Source organism: Phycodurus eques, chromosome 17 (genome assembly GCF_024500275.1).
Source record: "Phycodurus eques isolate BA_2022a chromosome 17, UOR_Pequ_1.1, whole genome shotgun sequence".
Classification (NCBI taxonomy): domain Eukaryota; kingdom Metazoa; phylum Chordata; class Actinopteri; order Syngnathiformes; family Syngnathidae; genus Phycodurus; species Phycodurus eques.
Window position 1 is genome coordinate 20,419,777 of NC_084541.1, and position 21,826 is coordinate 20,441,602.

Here is a 21,826-nt window from a genome sequence, read left to right on the forward strand (position 1 = left end):
CTTGCCATGAAGGCTTTTTTGCTTTTGGGTGCCTACCTGACTTGTTCTTGTACTCAATGTCATAGCTTGTGATGATACTGTTCCCATCAAATCTTTGGATCCAGCGTAGGTTCATGCTCCTGTCTTTCACCTCCCTTACTTCCAGCTCAGGAGGATCTGGAGGTTCTGTATGTTCGTGTGAATACAGAATTTGTGAGATTTGGTATTTCCATTGGACTTGTACTGTAATTTCTCATGTATAATATGCACCCACCCCCAAAATTGACTTTAAAAAAAATCAGGAAAACCCTTCTTCCTATGTATAATGTGCACCCATGACTTTCTATCCTTTGATATATTTATATACACTAAATGCTAGTGGTGACCGTCTCTTTGTTTTCTAATCAATCCTGATTAGTAATATTATTAATACTGAGGTTTACTTGTTCTTTAATAATGTATAGAATATTGTGGCGCACCCTAGTGTCTAGTTTCAACACTGCAGCTTTAAAACTATATGGCCGTTCGAAAACACATCTACTCATATACCTCACGAGTAGATGGGGGAGGGGGGGAAATGCACATTATAGACGAGGAATTACGAATTACGGTTAATTTTTGTTCCCTATGCCCGATACCTTGCACCGTGAGTTGGATGAGTCCTCGACCTTCTCCGTAGGAGTTAATGGCGTGACAAGAGAAGAAGACAGAATCTCCTCTGTCCGCTGGGTTCAGCTGCGAGCATCAATTGAGACAAATACATTCAGTCACTTTCCATCTTGGATTTAGTTGAGCAAATCTATTGCGCTCTTTGAGGTAACAATACAGATGAATAGAAAGCCTTTCCGTCAAAAAGCAAAGGTAGTCAAAATGTCTCCGTTTTTCTAAAAATGCTTGTGAATTATTTACGTATGTAATTATTTTAAAAATTAAAAAAAATTAAAAAAAATCCTAATTCTTCCCCCTCAGCCTTAAAGAGGTGTCCTGTCCAACGCGCTCAATAGCCGACCTTCAGAGTGGAGATGACTTCATCGGCCTTCTTGTTGATGGTGATGGAATAACGGGGGTTCCTCTCGGCGTCGATGACCGTGTCCCCTCTTTCCCAACGGATGATGATGGGCTGCTCGCCTCGAGCCGTGCAGTTCAACTCCTTGGTCTGGCCCTTCCTGGCCATGGTGGTGTTGGGATGGCTGGTGATCATTGCAGGAACTGAAAAGAATCGCAGTCGAGTCGGTGTGACAAATTGAATTACGTGGCATAATGAGACAAGGGTGATGGAAACAGAAGATATATTACAAATATATAGACATCTCTATCTTCCCTTCTGCTTCCATATCACGCTTTAAGCCTCGCTGGCTGCATCGTTCGTGCTTGCCTTTTTCCACACCCCTGCTTCGATCTCTCCTCTGCTCAGACATACGTTGTAGATTACATTGATTATAGTGGCTTTGCTTGAACTGATGATCGCTACGTCATCAGTTCTTTTCCCCAACCAACATTGAGCAGTATACAAACTGGCAGATGGAACACGTCCTTCCAGAGTAAATCTACTACTTCCAGTTAAGGACAAACACATGGTGTTTAGTAGGTTTGGAACATACTATACAGCCAACAAAAAAGATTTCCCACCAAAAATCTCCGGATTACATCTGAATACACGTGTGCAAAAAAAAAAAAAACTGTGTTCAAGCCAGAGGAAATGAGTGACACTTACTCTTGACAGTGAGGATCATGCTCTTACTGATGTCTGAGCCCACTCCATTGGAGGCCTGACAAAGGTAGTATCCGCGGTCATCCTCCAGCACGTGTCGGATCAGCAGCGATCCGTTTGACATGATCTGGATGCGACCAGTTAGAGGGACTGGGTGGTACTGTTGGGGGTTTCCGACACCTGCCCGACAAAACAAATTCAGTGATTTGACTCTCATTCATTTGAACTGTTGTAAAACCGTCGGGACGCTGCGCTGATTTTACCTTTAGCATGTTTCCACATGACCTTCGGAGGTGGGTAACCCTCCACAGAGCAGTTGAGAACTCCAGCTTTGCCGTAGATGCAGTCCTGGTTGTTGGGCTGCACCACGAAACGTGGTGGCACTGGCAAACACAAAGTTGCAATCAACTTCTTTGAACTGACGTGAAAACCTTGCTATTAAATGGGTACATTCTTCAACTATCTCACGAGATCCCTATGCAGACGCATCTATTCGGACCCAATTCATCCTCTTCTTATCATCGGTGCCTCACCGGTAACAATCAACTGTCGCTCCCAGCTGACGGTGGCGGCAGCGTTGCTGGCAATGCAAGTGTAGTTTCCGTTGTGTTTCAGCGTCACCTTGGAGATTTGGAGGGAGCTCATGAACTCTTTGGTCTCGATGGCAACGCCGGAGGTGGGGCCCGGCACGATGAGCTGGCCGTCTTTGTGCCAGGTGATGCGTATGGGCATGTCCCCGGACGACACCACGCAGGCGATGTAGATCAGCTTCCCCACAGAGGTCGAGGGGATGTCGAAGGGCTGGATGAGAGGTGGCACTGGGGCACAGAGAGGGAAAGTTGAGAAAGTACAGAAAGAGCGGCACCCTGCTCATCTGCAGAAAAGGTCATTGATGGGTAGGGCTTCTTCTTTGCCCCCCCCCCCCCGTAGCCCACAAGCACTCCTCTTTAAGACCCAATTGGCAGGAGGAAGTCATTTCGTTGCCATAGCAATGGAGGTTGGCGCGGTGGTACTACAGCTGAGACATCTGGGGGATTTAATCTAGGCTTCATTATTATTCATCTAATTAAATCAGATACACACAGGCACATGCACACAACCCTTCAACATGTCTGCAGCTGCCCAGCCGCCATCGTCACCCCAATCACGGACTAACATGAGTCAAATAGTCCACCCTAAAACACAAATGAAGCCACAACCATGGCCATCAAAAGAAATTGGCGGGGTGGGGGGTTTGTTTTGGGGACAGTTGTACCACTAACCACTTTGGTAGACTACATCCTATGAAAACCAAAATAGCAACAATTTAACATTCAGGGACAGCAGAAATCCTTCGAGATCCATCCAAAATATTCACAGCTGAAATAACCTTTCAGTCGTCGTTGCCACGCAGAGTTCGAAGGCAACAATGAAAGAAATATGACATATACAGTTGGAGTCAGGGCCATTAGGCTCTATGAACGGCAAACTGGGCACTAAAAGAACTGTGGCCCGGGACGAGAGAACTTTCTGGAACGAGAAGAAGAAAAACAGCACAAGCTGCGAGATTTGGTGGGTTACTGCATTTGACAGTTCAAAATAAATAAATAAATAAATAGATAAAAAAGCAGTACAGTGGACGCCTGCATGCTCACAGTTCGGCACATATTTTTGTGGTTTAAACAAAAAAAAATAATATTTTTTGGATGCAATTATAATGGGTGTCAACTATCCGCAGATTTTCGCTATTCGCGGTCCGGCGCCGGTTGCCGCCAATATCAGGGGTCCACTGTATATGCCAACTAGTATTGTATAAAGCGATTAAGTTTAGTTGCAGGTTGAGCACTTGAAGCGATTGGTTCCGCTTACCTTTGACCGTAACGTGTACCGTCTGGTTGATGGACACCTGGGGTTGGATCAGAACGCTACAAAGGTAGGTGCCCTCATCGGCGCCCTTCTGCACGTCCGTCAGACGCAGGGTGCCGTTGTCAAACAACACTTGCCGGTGATTATCGGGCAGCTGCATGCCGTCCTTCAGCCACTTAATGGAGTAGTACGGGTACCCGATGACACGGCACGTTATGTACGTGTTCCTGCCCGCCACCGCCGTCATGTCCCGCATGGGTCTGATTCGGGGCGGACCTGGAGACACGGGGAAAAGAGGGAGGGGGCGGCGGGGCGGACACAGCGGTCGGAAAGACGGGCCGATGAGGTGAGGGCGGTCGTGGCAGAGAGATGGAGCAGCCATGGAAACGGTGAAGGTGAAGCCATAAAGGTCGATGGACAGAGTGATTGGGGTAAGTTGAGAGGTGGAGAGGGAGGTTAGTTTTGCTCCCTTTGCCAAAACTGACTGAGGATATACCTGTGTTTGGAATTAATCTTAACACTACTTACAGTATAGAGCATACTACAAATTTAAGTGCAGACAGTGGTACCTTGACGTACAAGCTTAATTTGTTCCATGGCCAAGCTTGTAACACAATTTCCCCATTTAAATCAATTGAAATGCGATGAATCCCAATGGCCAAGGCAGCTCGCCGTTGGCCGCTAACATCGCTTGTGTTTGAAGTTTTCTTCTATATTAGTATTGAGATACTGTTCTGGACTGTTGGCTCTTTTTTTTATTATTCTTGTCATTATGAAACATGACGAAATTGTGCAGAGAATCCCGGCTTGGAGGACGTTCAAAAATAACACACAAAAGAGGTCAAAATGACTGCCCAAGTTGGCAAGTAGATCCAGTGTCTTAAACATTTTTTGGGGAGAAGAAATACTTTGCTTATTCAAGAGAATCAGATATGCACATTTAAAATTGAACAGGAAGTTTTGACATTTGGGGCTCCCCTTAAAATGTAGTGGGGGGTTTTTTTTGGGGGGGGGGGGGGGGGTGATTAATGGCATTTCAATTCATTTCAAATGGTGGCCCCCATAGGCAAGTAGATGCGGTGTTTTAAGCATGTATTTTTTTTTCCATAAAGAATAAATACAATGCAGATTTAAGTCAACAGCATTCGATAAAGAACATATGCACATTTATAATATAACAGGAAGTTTTGACACTTGGGGTGTAGTTCTCCTAAGAAAAATTAAAAATAAATACATAAAATACAAATGTAAAGAAATAAAGTTAGGTTTAATGAAGTGCAATTACTATGAGTACTGTAATGTTTGTGTGATTGATGTGTGCCTTTAAGGGGTGTGGCCTCCAGTTCTCATGTTGTATGTGTGCTTGAATCTTTGTCCCCAAATCAAATTCAATTGACCATGTGAAGTACGTTGAGTTATCTTGTGTAAGAAAGGCGCTATCGAAATCAATTTGACTCGCCTTGTAGTTCAAATTTTTGCTCGCAACACAAAGCGAAAAATTGCCTCAAACTCGAAAACCTTACTAAGTCCGGGCACTCATAAGTCAAGGTATCAGTGTATTTACGTATTGATAGAAAGATAGATTCCTCACTAGCTGTACTCTATTTGTATAGCATGAGGTGTAGAGTGCATTTATATTGAAAAGCAGACAGGCACCTCTTACGTTTATGCGCGCTTGGTACTCAGCGCTGCCGGCCGAGTTGCGTGCGACGCAACGATAAACTCCGCCGTCCCGGATGAGCGGGTTGCTGACGTTGACGTGGGACACGGTCAGGCCGTCGGACTGGGTGTACTGGCTGGTCTTGTAGGTGGAGTCTCGGACCACGGGCTCGTCGTCGAGCGTCCAGGTGATGGAGGGCGGCGGCGCCCCTTTGGCCTCGCACACCAGGGAGAAGGGCTCGCCGGGGTTCACCACCCGCTCGCTGAAGGACGTCACGATGCGAGGGGTGCCGTCTGAGGACAAAAAGGGACAAAGATCAATCATTGTCTTACAGAAAATAATATGTTCAAAGATTCTACTGTGAAATATGACTACAGTTCTTCATTCAGGCGCCCGCTGTGTTTATTGCAGCTTTTTAAGCGTTCGTAAGAACTGTTGTTTGCTCTGGATGTGTTCCTGCTCCGTGTGTGTGTAAAATAGCACTTGTTTGAAGGTTCATAGTTAGCGTAACATCTATGCTAATTTCTGTTAGCCCGTCTATGGCGTTTCACATTATATTTTAGTATTGAGCTAGTGGGCTTTTGTTACACCTAATGATAAGGTTTGCTTGATCATTTTGGTGTTTAAATATATAATGATGAATTCAGATTTATGGTAAACCAAAACTGGGAGCGACCAATCAACAGCTTGAAGCAAGCACGCTCTGCCTCTTATTTGGAGAAGTGTGCGCGCAAGAGTGAGAACAGGCGCGAAGAGAGAAAAGAGTCTTTTAATATGTTTGACGGAGTTTAAATGTGTTTACAATGTGCGGGAGCAATATCGCGAGTGGGTCTGGAACAGAAAGTCCACAAAAAACGGGGTTCGCTGGATAACGATACCATTTTCCTTTTTTTTTTTTTTTTTTTTTTTTTTTTTGCAGTAATAACAACATTGAATCGGAACTTGCTGGTGTCTCTTCCGGCGTACCCTCAAGCAGAATGATGGAAAAGTCCTGAGAAGTGTGGCCCTTGCGCGAAGCGAAGCACTGGTAGGCCCCCGAGTGGAACTTCTGCGCTGCAGTGATCTGCAGCGTGTCATTGTGTTGGCCCTGGATGGAGATGTGCTGGTCGGGGAAGATGGGTTCCGTGTTTCGGTACCAGTTGATGGTGTATTCCGGAGAGCCTTCCACAGTGCAAGTGAAGAAGAGTGTGCTGCTAATTCCGGTTTTCAGATTCTTGGGGGATAAGGTGACTCGAAGTGGATCTGAAAGAAAGATGCGCCGCAAATGAAAATGTTTTGAGTGTAAATCGCAGACAATTCAATGCACTTTGTTTATTGCAATACAGTGGGCTGCCATAAAATGTCCAAGTCGATTCAGTAGCCTGCAATCAGGATGAGATGATTTACGCACGAAAACAGTGTTATGCAAAGGGCATGTTCCTATGCTCAGCAGTATTTGGCAAGATGAGTACAGAAATGTATTTCTACATGAACGTATTTTTTTGTGTGTTAAATCTAGCTCTCGCCACACCGCATTTCTGTGTCACGAAATATGCACAACTGTCTTGATTTGCAATGATATTAAGACGACTCAATTAAGTTTGTGTCTTCAATGATGCCCCAGACTTTTCTGTGTGGAATTAAGTCTTTATGTTCTTGGGAAGTTAAAATGGGCCATTAGTGGATCACAAATGAGACATCAGTAAAAGTAGAAACAAAGGCAACATGTTTTTCTTGTTTCCCATTTTGTGATCATCATCTAACGCATGCGTAATTCACCAAAAATGATCCTTCCTCTGAAGTGTCTCCGATTCTCTCCTCTCATCACCTCGTGACTGCGAAGTAACACCGAGCTCGTCGCACGGCTCTATGCGCACCGCGTATATTTACACTCACAGAGGAGCGTGAAACGCGAGCCAATCAGCAATCGGTCGGACGGGCGCTCATTAAAAAGCAGCTGGAGATATCGCTTCGCATCTATGTCCACTTATGTGTATGCGCAAATGTCAGTGAGCAATAAGGCAGCTGGTGGTGTGTGCTGGGGGGCACTGCTGTGCCTTCCTGTCAAAGTCACAGAGTGTGCTGCCATGATGTGCCCACTGGCAAAGCTCAACGCCTCCCCGTTCTCTGCCTTGTTTGGTTGTACGCTTACACACTTTTACCTCTCTGCCCGACACGATGACTATCCTATGACTTTCTCGATAATGTCATTCTGGCTGTCTGCTCATCTTGTCTGCGACCTGTGGTCTTTACCGCCATCTTCCTCACCCTCCTCTTCCGCCTCCTCAGTGACGCTGACTTGTGCTGGCAGTTGTGCTATGGCTTCGGTCTCAGTAAATTACGTCCCAGTCGCCCGTTCTGAGACGTGACATGTTGGGGCGTCATATACAGTAGCTCTCACGTTTGTTACAGACACACTCACACACTACGTGTGCCCGAAGGCAAAAAAGAGGAGGAGTGTGTGAATGCGATCGTCTGCCAGCTCGAAGAAAGAGCGCGGTAGTCTGTCAGTTGGTGTGTGCGTGCGGAGTGCTCACACACCTATTATGTGAAGCTGTCCAGACACTTCCTTCGAGCCAAAGCTGTTGGTGACTTCGCACGCGTAGTTGCCGCTGTCTTCCTGTCGCAGGTCGCTGACGGTCAGCCCCGTCAAACGCCGTGTCCAGCGGGCGTCCGAGGGCAGCGGGCGGCCGTCTTTCAGCCAACGCACCGTGGGGCTGGGGTAACCTCCCGCTATGCAGGGGAGCTCGATACTCTGGCCCGCATACACCTCGCCTCCTTGGAAACTGTCCAGGATGCTGGGTGAGGACTCGTTGGGGTCTGGAGGGTAGACATGGGAAGATTACTTTGTAACAAAGACAATAAAAAAAAAACTCAAGATCCTGAATAAAACCAGAAATGCATGCAAAGCTAAACATATTTCAACATCAAATGACACGGAGGGCCGGATCTGGCCCTCGGGCCTCGACTTTGGCACCTGTGCCGTAAATGGATTTAGAAGAGGAATGAAACGCGTCTCACCCATCACAGAGAGCCTGGCTCCATTGCTTTGGCGCGTCTCGCCGCTGTATTTATGCCTGGTAATGCAGCGGTACGTGGAGAGGGCGTCCTCCTTCTGAACATCGGAGATGTACAGAGCCCCAAACGAGGTCAGCGAGAACCTGTTGCCTGGAGGAAAAAAGACCAAAAACAAACTTCAAAGGATGGAATGGGGATTAACAGAAACAGAAACCATATTGTGAAAAATGACCGAGGCCCCCGAAAGTTGCATTCTTTCAAAGTGTGGAGCACACGCAGGAGTCACACCAATCACAGATAAAGTCTTTATTTAAAAAATAATAATAATAATGATAATTAAAAAAAAACACTTCTCAAAAGGGGATATGGGTTGGTGTCATGGGTTAGGGTTCAAGTGACAAAGGTCTTCCTTGCTGTTCATTTTCTTGATTCTGCATTAGAATCAAACGCAACACCAACAGCTTGATTGCCTGCATGTGCACTCACCGGGAATTTAACAGCAATCGCATTTTCCCAACAAGTGTTATGTTTATTGGAGTCCAGCTATTGATGGAGCCGCGATGCTGCACTTATTTACTACATGTTTGCATTTGAAATTTTCTATGCGCCTGCGAGGAGACGCAGGCTGCAATTTCCTGCCACCTTTGTTTGCCCCCCTGCAAAGAAGTCTTACAGGATAATGACTACTTTAAGAGTGCTACTCCCACAACACTGACAAGTGGCCTGTCACAACACTCCGACACGGGCAGCGCCACGGCGAGATCAGCGGGATGTGTCAAGACCACAATTTCAGTCCTTTGCGGCACACTGAATTCATCCTATCTGTCAAATCAATCGCATGATTTCCCTTCAGCGTCGCCGTCCAAAATCAATCTATTTTACAGTCGCCTCTCATTCGTCAACTCTGTGCCGTCGTTTCGTCCGTCTCGGTGACGCAGCCGCCTCCTCGCGGTCTCCAAGCAGAGTGGCAGAGGGAGTAAAATATTCATTACTGAAATCACTGCGCTCCCTCAGCTTTTATTCATGCTTGCTTGACAAGCTCACGAGAAACAGAGCCAATGTCGGTTAAAAGCGCGCACACGCGCGCACACTATTACTACGAGTACAGTGTCCACCTTCTCTTTCGCGGTTCATCATTCGCAGCCTCACTCTATCACTTATGTTTAAGCAATTAATTGTATTTATTTATGCTTTTTTTTAAAAAAAATTATTATTTGTACAGAATACAAGGCAAGTCACAATTGTGCCCCTTCAGTGCAGTACCATGTTGTTCCACAACATGGGGGGCAGCACTGAGACCTAGAGAAGAAGATGTCCCTTCAGGGTAATAAATACACTACCATATTTTGCATTTTTAATATTCGTTGTTCCCACAGCGCAGAGAGAATAAATGTCTGAGTATTGTTGCATGCTCTGCTTGTTTGTGTTGCTGCGCCGTGTGGGACAAAGTAGCAGTTGTTTGGAGGGTTCGTATTATGTAACATCTATGCCGATTCCCGTTGGCCCGTCACTAGCGTTTTGCATTATAAGTTAGCATTACGCTAGCGGAGTTTTGCTAGATAAAGTTACTTGATTTGGTTGCACATTTTGGTGTTTAAACAAACAATGTTCAATTTTAATTAGTCAAGCATGTGGGAGGGGTAAAAGTTGAAAAATATTTTTCCTGGGGTCTCACTCCACTGCAGATTTTCACCGATTGCGAGTGGGTCCGCAATAATAAATAAACGGGGCTTCACGTTTGTATGACGTGAGTCAATGTCTGCAAACAACACACACACAGGCAACGTAACGACTTACTTTTGTCAAAAACGCACCCAAATGCCTTTCACATGTTTTCACACAAACTACATGAGCACCTTTTTTTCTTCTTCTCCCCCTACTCGCCAGTAGACAAACTTCAAAGTCATATCATGTAAGATTGAAATGAAAAATGGTTTTCTTGGTATCTCAGCCTTCAGGCCCGTTTTTCTTTAGAACACCAAGAATTGGCAAAGAGGCAGCAACAGCTACTGGACATAAAACTCACAACTATTAAGGCTCGTTTTGGTTTGGCGCACGCATTTCGATTCAACGTAAATGTCTCTCGAAAGAGTCTGGAGAGCCGACATTGTGGGAATTTTGCGTGGGGTCCGTTTGAGCTTTAATAAAACCCATTAGTGGAAAGAAAGAATTTCCAGGGGGGGAAATGCTGGAATTTCTATTCATCTTGGATGGAGATTCTTGAAAGCAAATATTTTTTTGTGAACTAACTGCTTTCATTTGTAGGCGTGTGGGAAACGTGCAAACTGTTTTTTAATCTACTTAAAACTTCTGTTGTGTTGTTGATTACAGCCCATCTACCAAATGAAAGTTACTTGAAAGAAAACGACATTCCCCAAGTGTATGACGGCAAATGATTGTATTGTATTACCGCAAATAAACTACTGCTGTGCCTAGAAGAGGTCTTCTTTAGTTGCGCTTTCTAATGTGGCAGCATGCCTGCGACATCACAGACAGAACAACTACAACGAATAATAGACAAAGACAAAGAATAATAATAGCGAGCATTGCAAGTGAAGCTGAAATTATGAATGTGCGAGAGAGGAAAAAAATAAACCCACGGCGTCTATAAATAGGACGCATACAGTAGGCCATTTTGGACCGCGTCTGCGTATGCAGCGAATGCGAGCACGAGCGGGCTAGCAGCAGCAGCAGCAGCAGCAGCAGCAGCAGCCGCCACATTTTTCCACATGCAAATGAAGGCGTCGGCGCAAAGATAACGAGGCCCATATTTCCACCTCCTCAGTGGGCCCATTATTTATTGATGTTCTGTAGCTTTCCCCCACACTTCCTCCTTCACACGTTCTTCAGCCTTTCCCCGTTGTTGCTGCTCGAGTCTTCTCACTGCCGCCCTCATTCTGTTTCGGTGTCATTTCAGCAATTATTAAAGCACGACGTGTTCCCGGTCATCGGAGATGAAAAACACGGGAAACGCACAGTGTTGTGGAGCTGCCAAAAAAAAAAAAAAAAAAACTGTGGTAAAAGGGGAGTAAAAGGAACAAAAATGAAAAACACTTCCATTATGTAGCTGCTAAATATAGCTCCTCCTATTTTGTACCCAAAAAAACCTTACGTGCGATAGTAAGCAGCTCTTTTTCAAAGTCATAACAATGACTGGGAGCATGTACAAAGTTATTTCATGCTACAGATTAAGACGCCAATGGACAGGTTTACTTCCTTTCATCTTTTACCTTCTTGTGTAGAAAACATTTTCCCTATGTGAAAAGGAAGATGTCACCTTTATAGCTTGAAGTCAAAAGATTTTGTTCCTCAGGAAATTCGCATTTTTCTCCTTGAGGCTAAATGAACATTGTGATCTTCATCTTACTCAAGGCCAGCGATGGATCCAATCTTCTTTCCCGCCAGTTAAGTAGCAGCACTTTGACATTGACTTGCCAATCTTTTCAATCATATTTGTTACAAAAATTACAACAACAATAATCTACCGTTGGAAAAAGAAGTCTGTGAACATTTTGGAATTATTCTGCATAAATTGGTTATAAAATGTGATCTGTTGGTAACCAATTCACAGCAATAGATAAACACCGTTTTCTGAAACACGAACAATGAGAGGTCTTTGTGTTTTTACTGAACACAACATGTGTATGTCGCACTACAAGGTAGGAAAATTAGGTGAATCTTTGATTTTAATAACTGGTTGCCCATCCTACGGCTACAATGCCCTCAAGTAAACATTTCCCGTCATCGCTGATCAGATGCGCGCAACGATCGGGACGAATTTAGGACCCTGCCTTTTTTTTTTTTTTGTGAATGTCTGCTATGAATCGCTCTGTTCAGGTCGTGCGAGAGCATCTCCACCGGGCTGAGGTCCAGGAGGTCTGACCGGGTCACTCCAGCTTCTGTTGACTTGCGTTTTTGTTTTACGTCTGTCTTCTGGCAGATGCAAGATGTCTCGATAAACTTGGGAATTCATTTTGCCGTCGATGATAGCGATGCGTCCAGGCCCTGCATGGGCAAAGCATCCCAAACCATGATATCGCCTCCACCATACTTCACAGGGAGGAGGTTTTGATTGTGGTGTGATGTGCATTTTCTTCTTCTCACACGAAATTGAGTATTCCTTCCAAACACTTTTCCCCCCCCCCCCCCCAACCATTTTCCGTTTGAGGGGCCATCAATAAAAATGTCAAACTTCTCGACGTGATAGGCGCTGCATTATTAATCACAAATATGCACATTGTCATGACACTATTATCTGGAATATCGAGAAAACAATCAAACAATGGGTATTTTCACACACTTTGGTCATAATTGCCAATATATGACAATGCCCATGAACACCAAAATGTGTTTCTTTTACATTCATTGATTTTTCATATTTGCATTAGAAAATCTGTTTTTTCCCCACCGTGAATTACAAAAGAGCAAATGAAGTTAAGAAAGGGCATGTTTTAGACATGCATATTTATAGCACACCAACACATTCTAGCGTGCAAATGAAGCCACAGCGGACACGCAAAACAGTGTTTTGTTTCCAATTGTAATTGGATGACAAGCAAAGAGTTAGCCAACACGGCAAATCTTCGGAGTTTGACGTTCGAAAACTGCGTTCTGTCGCAGAGAGGAATCTGAAAGAAGGGGAGAAGAGAAGGGAGGAGAAATAGCTCAAAGGAGGTGGGACTGTCATGGGAAGAAGAAAAAATAAAATGGCGTATTCTGGAGATACTCTCTGTGGCGCGCGTATAAACTCACCCACACACAAAGCCCTCAACAACCAGGCTTAAAATAGGACAAAGCGTGTTTCTCTGTAGGAACAAAAACATATGCTGTAAATTTAGCAGCAGGGAGTCAGTGAACAGTTGTGGAAGTTGTGGAAGCGAAAGCAGCTCCGTCCGTGGAAAAATCGAAGGAGAAGAACGGCAACGAGAGGAGGACGTAACGGCTCCTGTCTGGGAGCGCTTGTCCTTTCCAAAAAAGGTGCTGTTGCATCTGTATTCAAAGTGCACACTCACTCCACCCCAACGTGGCTCCCTCTCTCTACTGCGTATACGTAGATTAAAAGCAGGTGTCAGGAAATTAAATATATACCCCGCTCTGGCTTTTATTCTGTTTCGCACTTAACATCCATGAATGGCGTCCTCTTAACTCCTTCAATTCACATTCAAAGCAGGTTCCATTGGCCCAACTAATGTATAACGAGCAATCGTGCATCGGGAGCCCTCCCCGCTGGCTGCATCTCCCCCATAAAAGAGACTTTGTTTAGGCGAGCGAGCCGCTCAGACGGGGCAGAAGTCACGGCGCCAGTTAGGGGCACGCCGCGTGAGCAATATCGCTCTTTTCGCTCTCTGTTCATTCTCTGGAAGATGCGGGAGGCGGGACGGGGCGAGCGGCGGCCGCCGCTCTGTCGTATTTTCATTAAAAAGCCACGCTTCGCTGTCTAATCCAGGCTGCTGTGCCCTTTCCTGAGCAATTCGGACCGCTTACCTCATCTTTCAATCATGTCCTCTCTTTGCCACCGCTAATGCCGGACAGTCGCCCTGCACGGACATGGCAAGAGGACACAAAGGTGAAGAAGAGGAGGAAGAAGAAGAAGAAGAATGGAAGTCGAGGAGAGGAGAGGAGGGGGTCTAGCAGACAGACTGCAAGTCCAGTTTCCATTGCGACGGGACCACGTCTCTTCTGCTCCACTGACTGCTCTGTCCCAAATTGCCTTGTGTGACTTTCAACAGTAAACACTGGGGGAGGGGTGGGGGAGGGGGGGTACACGTGTGGTCCTGAATGGACAGCGGGGACCCTCATAAAAGTCATCTTATGCAAAGGATGTAGTTTCCATAGATACAATTCCACACTGCAGAGCCATGTTCCCCTCCACAAATGCTTCACTGCCTTGCAGACAAGGTTTACAACGCTGCGTAAAACTAAACGTCCATCCCAGAACGGCCCTAGACTAGGAACCAGAACAAGCATCAGAGGAAAACGAGGGATGGAGGGTGGGAGGTGAAGACAGCAATGTGGAAAGAGATGTAGAAATGGGACTCCATTATTCATGATGTGTGTTTCATGCGCTTGGCGACATGTGGGACAGCAGCGATAATGAGAGTCCCGGGGGAGCGAAAAAGCACGTACGCACACGCGGAAACCGCCGCTCGTTCGCCTAACCCTCCACTGGACACGCCACTGACTCCAAACTCAATTTGAACGGGTTGATCCCTGAAATGGGGCCCATTCCATCCTAAAACATGCGACTAAATACCAAAACAAAAAAAAACATGACCTAGTGGACGATCACTAACGGCCACCAAGTTGTTTTGGTTCAGTAGTAGATAAACAACACAGTTGAGTATATGGTGTGTGTGTGTGTGTGTGTGTGTTTGTGGTGAGGTGCACTCCAGTTTAGCCTGAGGCCGTGAGCTGCATTAGCAGCACTGAGTGACTTGCCTGGTCACCCCCCGACCCCTCCCAACCAAGCATTTGAGTGCTGGTGGCAGAGAAGTGTCACTGCCCAGCACGGAGAGACCGGGCTTAACTCGCTACACACACACGCACGCACGCACGCACGCACGCACCCACGCACAGAGATTGTCAGTGTTTACCAGGAAGAATCGTTGAAATCCCAGGCAGTAAAGTAAACAAAAAACCCAATCTGGCACTTTAAGAGTCGTCGGCCTCTTTCAAGTTCGTCATCCGTTTTATCTCAAGTTGACCTCGAGCGGAAGTTGCCTACATGAACACGACGAGATTTTGTAAGTCTGCTTGAAAATCAAGTCTTGTTCGGATGTGCTTGGTGTGGAAGGGCTTGGGAGTTATGACCTTAACCCCATCAAACACCTCTAGGATGGGCTACAACCAGAGGTGGGAACAAGTCTTTGCCCTCAAGTCCCGAGTCAAGTCTCAAGTCCTACTCATTTTACCTACAAAATAAACAACAACAACAACAATTAGGAATCGGGTATTCTACTGACAATTCCATCGGAATAATCAAGTATAAGGATCAAATATATTTTTTCTTGGTTAAACAGCAATTCTGAACACACAAGAGAAAATGAGACATTTCACTTAATGAACGACCATAATCAACAGTACTTTTCTTAAATTCACATTGTGCACGTAGCAGGAAACTGCATTTTCTTGTCTACAAACATTTCAAGTGAGGATATTTCAAACAAATCTAAATAGATTTCAGTTTAAACTTCTTTCCTGCGAGTATCAAAAACACAAGGCATTAATTTATAAAAAGAGGAACACAAAGACACGCCCGCAAAGAATGACCTCTTGGTCAATTTCTCTACCAGAGCATGCCCAACGGGGTGTCAAGTGTTAAAAGATAAGAACCGACTACACATTAGCAATAACGGCGTGGGACACACAAATAATCATCAAGACCTTCAGCACACTTAACATATATTATATATATTGCATATATAGCTATAGAGAGAGAAAACTACAAAGCGTTAGTTTCTAAGTGCTTGGATCTAAGCGGCAAGTCTTTTCAAGTCCAAGCGACGTCACGAGTCATTGCTGTTCGAGTCCAAGTCGAGTTGCAAGTCTTTCAACGTATTGTCGAGTCGAGTCGAGTCTAAAGTCATCAAATTCGTGAGTCGAGTCTGACTTGAGTCCAAGTCATGGAACTCGAGTCCACACCTCTGGTGGCATTGACCACGTTTCTGCTGATTTGATTCAATCAAAATAATACAATTTGATTCAAGGAATATAACATACTGTATACATAGCATCTCTATATATATTTAACATCGTAATGCAAATGCGCAAATTCTCGTAATATAGATAGAATCGATTATTAGCTTTACAAATCGATGTTATACTGATATAAATCCCCAATCTGCTCAGGCTCGATCAATGCAATTGGATCATAAGACCATAAATCGATACACTGATTAATTGTTACGCTTCTATCAGTATGTGTGCAGTTAAATAATTGAAAAAAAAAAAAAAAAACATCAAAACCCTGAATCAGTTCAATGACGGTCTGCAGTGTCGATGTGGCCTCTGTGTGCGCGTTTGGTCAGCAAACAGTGAGTCGGATCAATAGGTGTGATTGCCAGGTCACGTAGGAACATGACACTTGGACGACCACCAGGGATTCCATTTGATTCTTCATTATGTCTGTCATGACCCCTCCACAACCAAAGTGTTCCACGTGAAATAGAGACCTCATTCTGGCTAAAGGGAGAAATCTAGTCATTGTTTCATATTACTTCCCTGCAATTTTTGTTTTACAAATGATATTGAGTGAAGGAGATGAACATTACATATTTTCCCAGATGAGCGTTTTCTGAAATTAGAAGCATTTTCCTCGACAAAAATTCCCCACACGAGCAGCGTGTGTGACAGAGCCGTGCTGCAACCCGCGTTTTGTTTTTCACTATATGTAACAATCAGAGTCTTCATCTCTTCTGAGGTGAAACCAAGTTAAACCAACAAGTAACAAGTGAAGCGATGTTATGAAAGGATTGGTGGGATTAAAAGGGAAAATGTTCACTGCTGTTCATAGGAAGGAAACATGTGGCGTACCAAACATTGGAACAAGTTTCCTTAAAGACAATCTCTTGGCAAAACGTGCTGTAATCTCCCCTCACTAATCGGCTTTTACTAGCCTAAACAAAACAATGGAGGAAAAGCGGGAGGAAAAGGGTTCAAACCTCTTTACTTAAATCCCATTTCTTAACGCAATCCAAACTAGAGATCCCCATTGATTTATTTTCACTAAGCCTTGCTTTCACTTTTCACTGAAGTGACGCAGAATACGTAGAAAATGAGAAGTGTGCTTTATAAATGCGGTGAGGAGAAATGGGTTGGCCGAACATCAGTATCAGTACGAGTAGAATTTAATTGGGGGGCGAGGGGGGGGGGACTTTTGAAGATTCATTACTAACAAAAAATAATTGGAATGCCATTCAGTAATGTCAAGTATAAAACAGCCTAAGGTGGATCAGTCCCAAATACATTAATACGCACCTGCTGCATATGCCTCATCTTTGCCATGAAGACAAATTACACACTCAAAAAGTAAGAACAATGTCCAACATAGCGATAACGAATGTTGTCTCATATCAAGCGTATTCGTCAATGTACAGCTATAAAGTGAAGTTACAAGGTTTTGTTTTTTTCTTCCTTTTACAAAATGTAAACCGTAAATGGATACGCACCCGTGGAAAAGGACAGATTTTTGTCATGGAGATTGATACATTATTCAATCAAAAGGTAAGCATATTGTCAAAAAGGCCTTATAGGCCTTACCAACTAGTCTCATATCTCTTGTCAAGCTTATTTGTCATTGTAAAAGTGAAGTTGCATGGATCTATTTTTCTTTTTATGTCAAAAGGTGGGAATCTACTAAAAGTCCTTGGGAGCATTTGTTTTAAAAATGGCATGCAGGCTCCATTTTCTACTTGATTATAAGCAATAATAATTTTGTAAAAATAAATAAATAAATAAATAAATAAATTTTTAACAAACTGCAGTTTAGCTTCTTTTTCATCTGCAAATGAGAGGCAGCGCGGAGTACGCCTCTCCCAGCGCGGCTCGTGTCGTCACCCAGCCTGGCTGGCAGGGCGAGGTGGTGGCCAGATTTGTGTCAGCGTGATGTGCTCTCGGGGACTTTCCCATCTCTCCCTCTTAAACTGATTGACGCTGAGACGGTGGCGCTCGGCGAACGCTCGCGCTCACCGTCCTGCATGTGCGTTACTCACCATGTGTGTGCGCAGGCTAGCGTGTGCTTGACAGAAGCACAAAGAAGGCGAAACGGCGAGCGACGCCGATCGTTCTGTGTTAAGTGCACGTGAGCGGGCGCGTGTGGTAGTGTGTAAATAGTCAATAATAGCTGACACTTGTCAGCTCTCTCCTACGTACACACAAAGCCTGCGGTTGGGGCAGTGTTGTACTCCGCCTCGCGCTGCCCCCCCCCTGCACCCGCCCCCCTAAAACTGGCCTCTCAAGCAGAAATAATTATGCCTATTGTGGCCCTCGTGCACGCACACACACACACACACTTGTTTGTGCTAATTAACACACTCTTCCACGTGCCTACTCAACCTAACTGAGTAAAAGATGGCTGCCAGCAGCCCATCTGTTCCTGCCTTACTCTCACTCTCACACAGGCAAATGGGACAAAATTATACATGGGGGGGAAAAAAAGAGAAGGAAGCACACATAGAGGTGAGCAGACCCCAAAACATTGTTGTTATGCAGTTGTACCACAAGTTGAACATTACAAATTGACGCAATCTTCCAATTTCTTTCCTTGCGTGTCTTTCCTTGTTTGCATGAAATCAGCTGCACGATGAGGTTCCCCCCTTACAAACACCCTGCTGTGTGCCACATGGGGCACTGCAGGGATGGACGAGGGAGGAGACGTGATATCAGTGGGCCGTTTGGGGGGGGGGGCAGTCAATGAGGTTGTGTCCCATGAGCCCTGGGGAGGCCATGGGCTCCCCGACCAAATCCCGCACTGTGACGAGCCCAGCGCCACCGCACAGGTCAGCGCAGCCTGAATGTAGCTCAGGTTAATGTTTCATGACTTCTCCCTATTCAGCCAGGTTCATGTCAAATCTGGAAATGGCTTTATTGTGTTATATTCAAAGTGTGCATGTGCGTGCGTGTGTGATGGGCTTGTACATTTGCTCTCCCTGGAAGTGGCTGCCTTTGTAAGACCAGTGTTTACACGAGTATGTGGCATCTCAGACAAGTGTTTCTATTAATGTCGTCTTTGTGCTGTGTGCACAAGCACAGATTTACCAACAGGCACCGTGTGTGTGCGTCTGTCCTGAGTGGCCTCACCTCTCTCTTCACTTCGCCTAAATGTAGTCTTAAGACATTAGCATCTTAACTACCAAGAAAAAGACAATATAGTCCATCCATACGCAATATATACAAAATATTAAAATGTGTGTGTAAGTGGGCATGTAAAGCAAAGTTTTCCATGAACAACAACAAAAATAAATGGATATAAGACCATGTTTCTTCTGATATAAAGTGGAACATTTCTCATGAATTTTAGCTAACATTATTGCGAACAAGACAATTTGATGGGGATATTTATTTTCCTCATTGATTTCCAAATAAAGGCCAATCATTACAATATTTTCAAGGTTGAAATAACTTAAAATGTAAATAAAGGCGCCCATTTTGCCAAGCAACATATATGCATTGTTGAACTAAATATCTACAAGTCAGTTAATAAAGACAAGAAATCAAGTTCTGGTCATTTAAGTATTCTGCAAATGATGAAGCAATATCAATCATATGATAAAGCGGAGATCAAGCGCAGATTATCGTCAGACAGAACTATTCCGGGCAATATGCAGCTGTTGTCAATTCAACCCTGTTGCCACCCAGAGCATGCACGTGTGCGTTTTGTTTTTTTGTTTTTGTTTTTTTTAAGCGCCTGACTTCCAACAAGGACGCCAGGGGCAGAGAATTGATTAGTAATGTAACCTGTAAGTGACCTTGGCACTCAGCGACACCCATTAGTGTCCAAGCTCGTAGGTTTGACACACTGATTTTGTTAAATATTATTTAGTAGGGAGGTCATTATCGAATATTTCTTAGAATCAATTCTCCCATTGATTGTTGGTCGAATAATAATCGCCCCGCCCACAATTATTATTATTTTTTTAACTACTAACATGCATTTTATTCTCATTGAGAGACTTTGACTTTGTAAATTGCACATCTAGCAGTGACTAAAATCACTTACAGACGCTCCTCTGTCATTTTTAGCAAAGTTTATCAGTGACCCAACACTCGGTCCGTCTGCGATAAATGTCAGTGGGACACAATGGTTCCTGCGGCGCAAAGATGGTTCCGGGAGTTTTTTTCCCCAGCGGGGCTTTGAGACAGAAACTTTGCATCAGCCTATTTTAGCTGAGTTATTCGACTTTTTTTCCCCCAGCCCTAATTATTCATTTTTACAATAGTAAACAAAGACATAACAAACCCATAAATCCTTCAGTTTAGTGGCTTTCATAAATGAAACGCATCTTTGTTTGCATAATTGGCAGGATTTTGGGATGACATTTGTGGAGGACAAAATACAGTTGCTAAAACGAAATGCAAAAACAATCAGGTTTTTACCAATACGTTGGTGTGTGTGTATATATGAAAAATGACTGTGGCAGTAAACAAAGGCAAACTGTGTGGCAGGTGGATTAGATGAAGCAGAGTTGGGCATCTTCTGTGTGCCATCCATGTGGCCGCAGCCATCTGCTGGTCCAGTCTGGACACATCCGAGCCACTCATTAGCTCTCTGCTGGTTACTCTGACAGCTTAAATGTGTGCTCATGGTGTGGTGTTCTTTTTTTTATGGGCGTCCACAAACTTTTCATCTCTACTGTCATTACTCCAACTCTCTTCCTTCAGATCTCCAATTTGCAATCCCCGATTTTCTCACGGGGGCGCAAACACACGTCCACGAAACTTCGCACCCCGCGGACGGTACCGGGACGGCGTGCAAGTGAGAGGGGAACTAGGTCAGTCTGCCTGCACCCCTCCCCTCTTAAAACGCTCTCACTGTTCTGGCTGGACTGGAAAGTGGGACACACGCACAAATGCATTAAAAAAACACACACACTTATATTAATATACAGACACACACAAACAGATGGGGAACATGTGCGACTGTCAGAATGGAACCGGTTGGGTCTCAGAGGGCAAGGCGGCGTGGCGTTATGTCATCAGCTCAACCCTCGGCCCAATATGTGATTGCGCTGCTAACGTGCGTGCGGACACCTGCAGCCAACGGTAGCGAGTGAAGACGAGACTTGGATTTAGCGCGTCATCAAAGCCTCTCATTAGCTGTAGCAAAACGTCAGCCAACCGCACGGAGCGAAATCTGTACAGAGCGTGAATGCAGCCACTTAGGGATCAAGAAAAGTGTGCTTCAGAGAAATGTACTTGCCCTTGAGCAAGATGTGCGGGAGTGGTAAAACTATAACAAACTAAAAGAACGTGTACACTAATTCTATATTGTGGAATTTCACCTCTTGCAGGCGGGTCTGGAAACTTTCATCTATAATAAATAAAGATGAACGTTCTGTGAAAAGAAAGTGATGACGTAAAATTCACAAAAACGATGCGTGAGCAGCTGAGGAAAAGTTGTGTTTGCTCATGGGCACCTCAGATGTGAAAGGGAGAGGGCGGGGGTGCAGTTCATTCACTCCAAAAAAAACCATTTCCCTCGTTGCCATTTTTAACAACTCGAGACAGCTGCCTTGGATGAGTAGAGGGAACAATATTTTGGATTAAAATTCACAACTGGGAGACCGCTGCACGTGTACATTTAGAGCTTTGCCAATTGGAACTTTTTGGCATGAGAGCAGAGGAAAGTGTGCATGTCAAGAAACTCGGCATTTATTATTTTGCCATTGTTATTAGAGCCGTCCAGACAGTCCTCTGCTGGCTGGGGGTGTTTGAATATGAATTTTAGCAAGTTCATGTTAACTAAAGATCGAGTCACAAATCTTTCCTTTTTGTTCACGGAGTTTCATTTCAGCATTGCTTTCCGACTGACAAGGTGATCGAGTTTATTTGCACGGATTGAATGTTTGATTGGAACGCGCAGATAAAGGCGGTCAAGGTTGACGCTGGCTTGACTGTGAGGGCTTGCAGCGTTGGCG

At 44.7% G+C, this 21,826-nt stretch overlaps 1 protein-coding gene across 4 annotated transcripts in view; it reads right to left on the minus strand.

Annotated features, from left to right (window-relative positions):
* The window catches only part of LOC133415947 (cell adhesion molecule DSCAML1-like), a 50,828-nt gene that overhangs the window by 16,043 nt on the left and 12,959 nt on the right, over positions 1–21,826 (minus strand). For 3 of the 4 annotated variants that reach the window (XM_061702505.1, XM_061702504.1, XM_061702506.1), the window contains exons 4-14: positions 8,196–8,342; positions 7,716–7,994; positions 6,162–6,437; positions 5,192–5,488; positions 3,539–3,811; positions 2,224–2,508; positions 1,954–2,073; positions 1,694–1,870; positions 989–1,188; positions 618–714; positions 37–165 (exon numbers count right to left, since the gene is read on the minus strand). In XM_061702505.1, coding sequence (XP_061558489.1) covers positions 37–165; positions 618–714; positions 989–1,188; positions 1,694–1,870; positions 1,954–2,073; positions 2,224–2,508; positions 3,539–3,811; positions 5,192–5,488; positions 6,162–6,437; positions 7,716–7,994; positions 8,196–8,342 — 2,280 coding nt within the window. Of the gene's footprint in view, positions 1–36; positions 166–617; positions 715–988; positions 1,189–1,693; positions 1,871–1,953; positions 2,074–2,223; positions 2,509–3,538; positions 3,812–5,191; positions 5,489–6,161; positions 6,438–7,715; positions 7,995–8,195; positions 8,343–21,826 lie in introns of those variants that run through there. The other variant, XM_061702507.1, reaches the window with a different exon arrangement.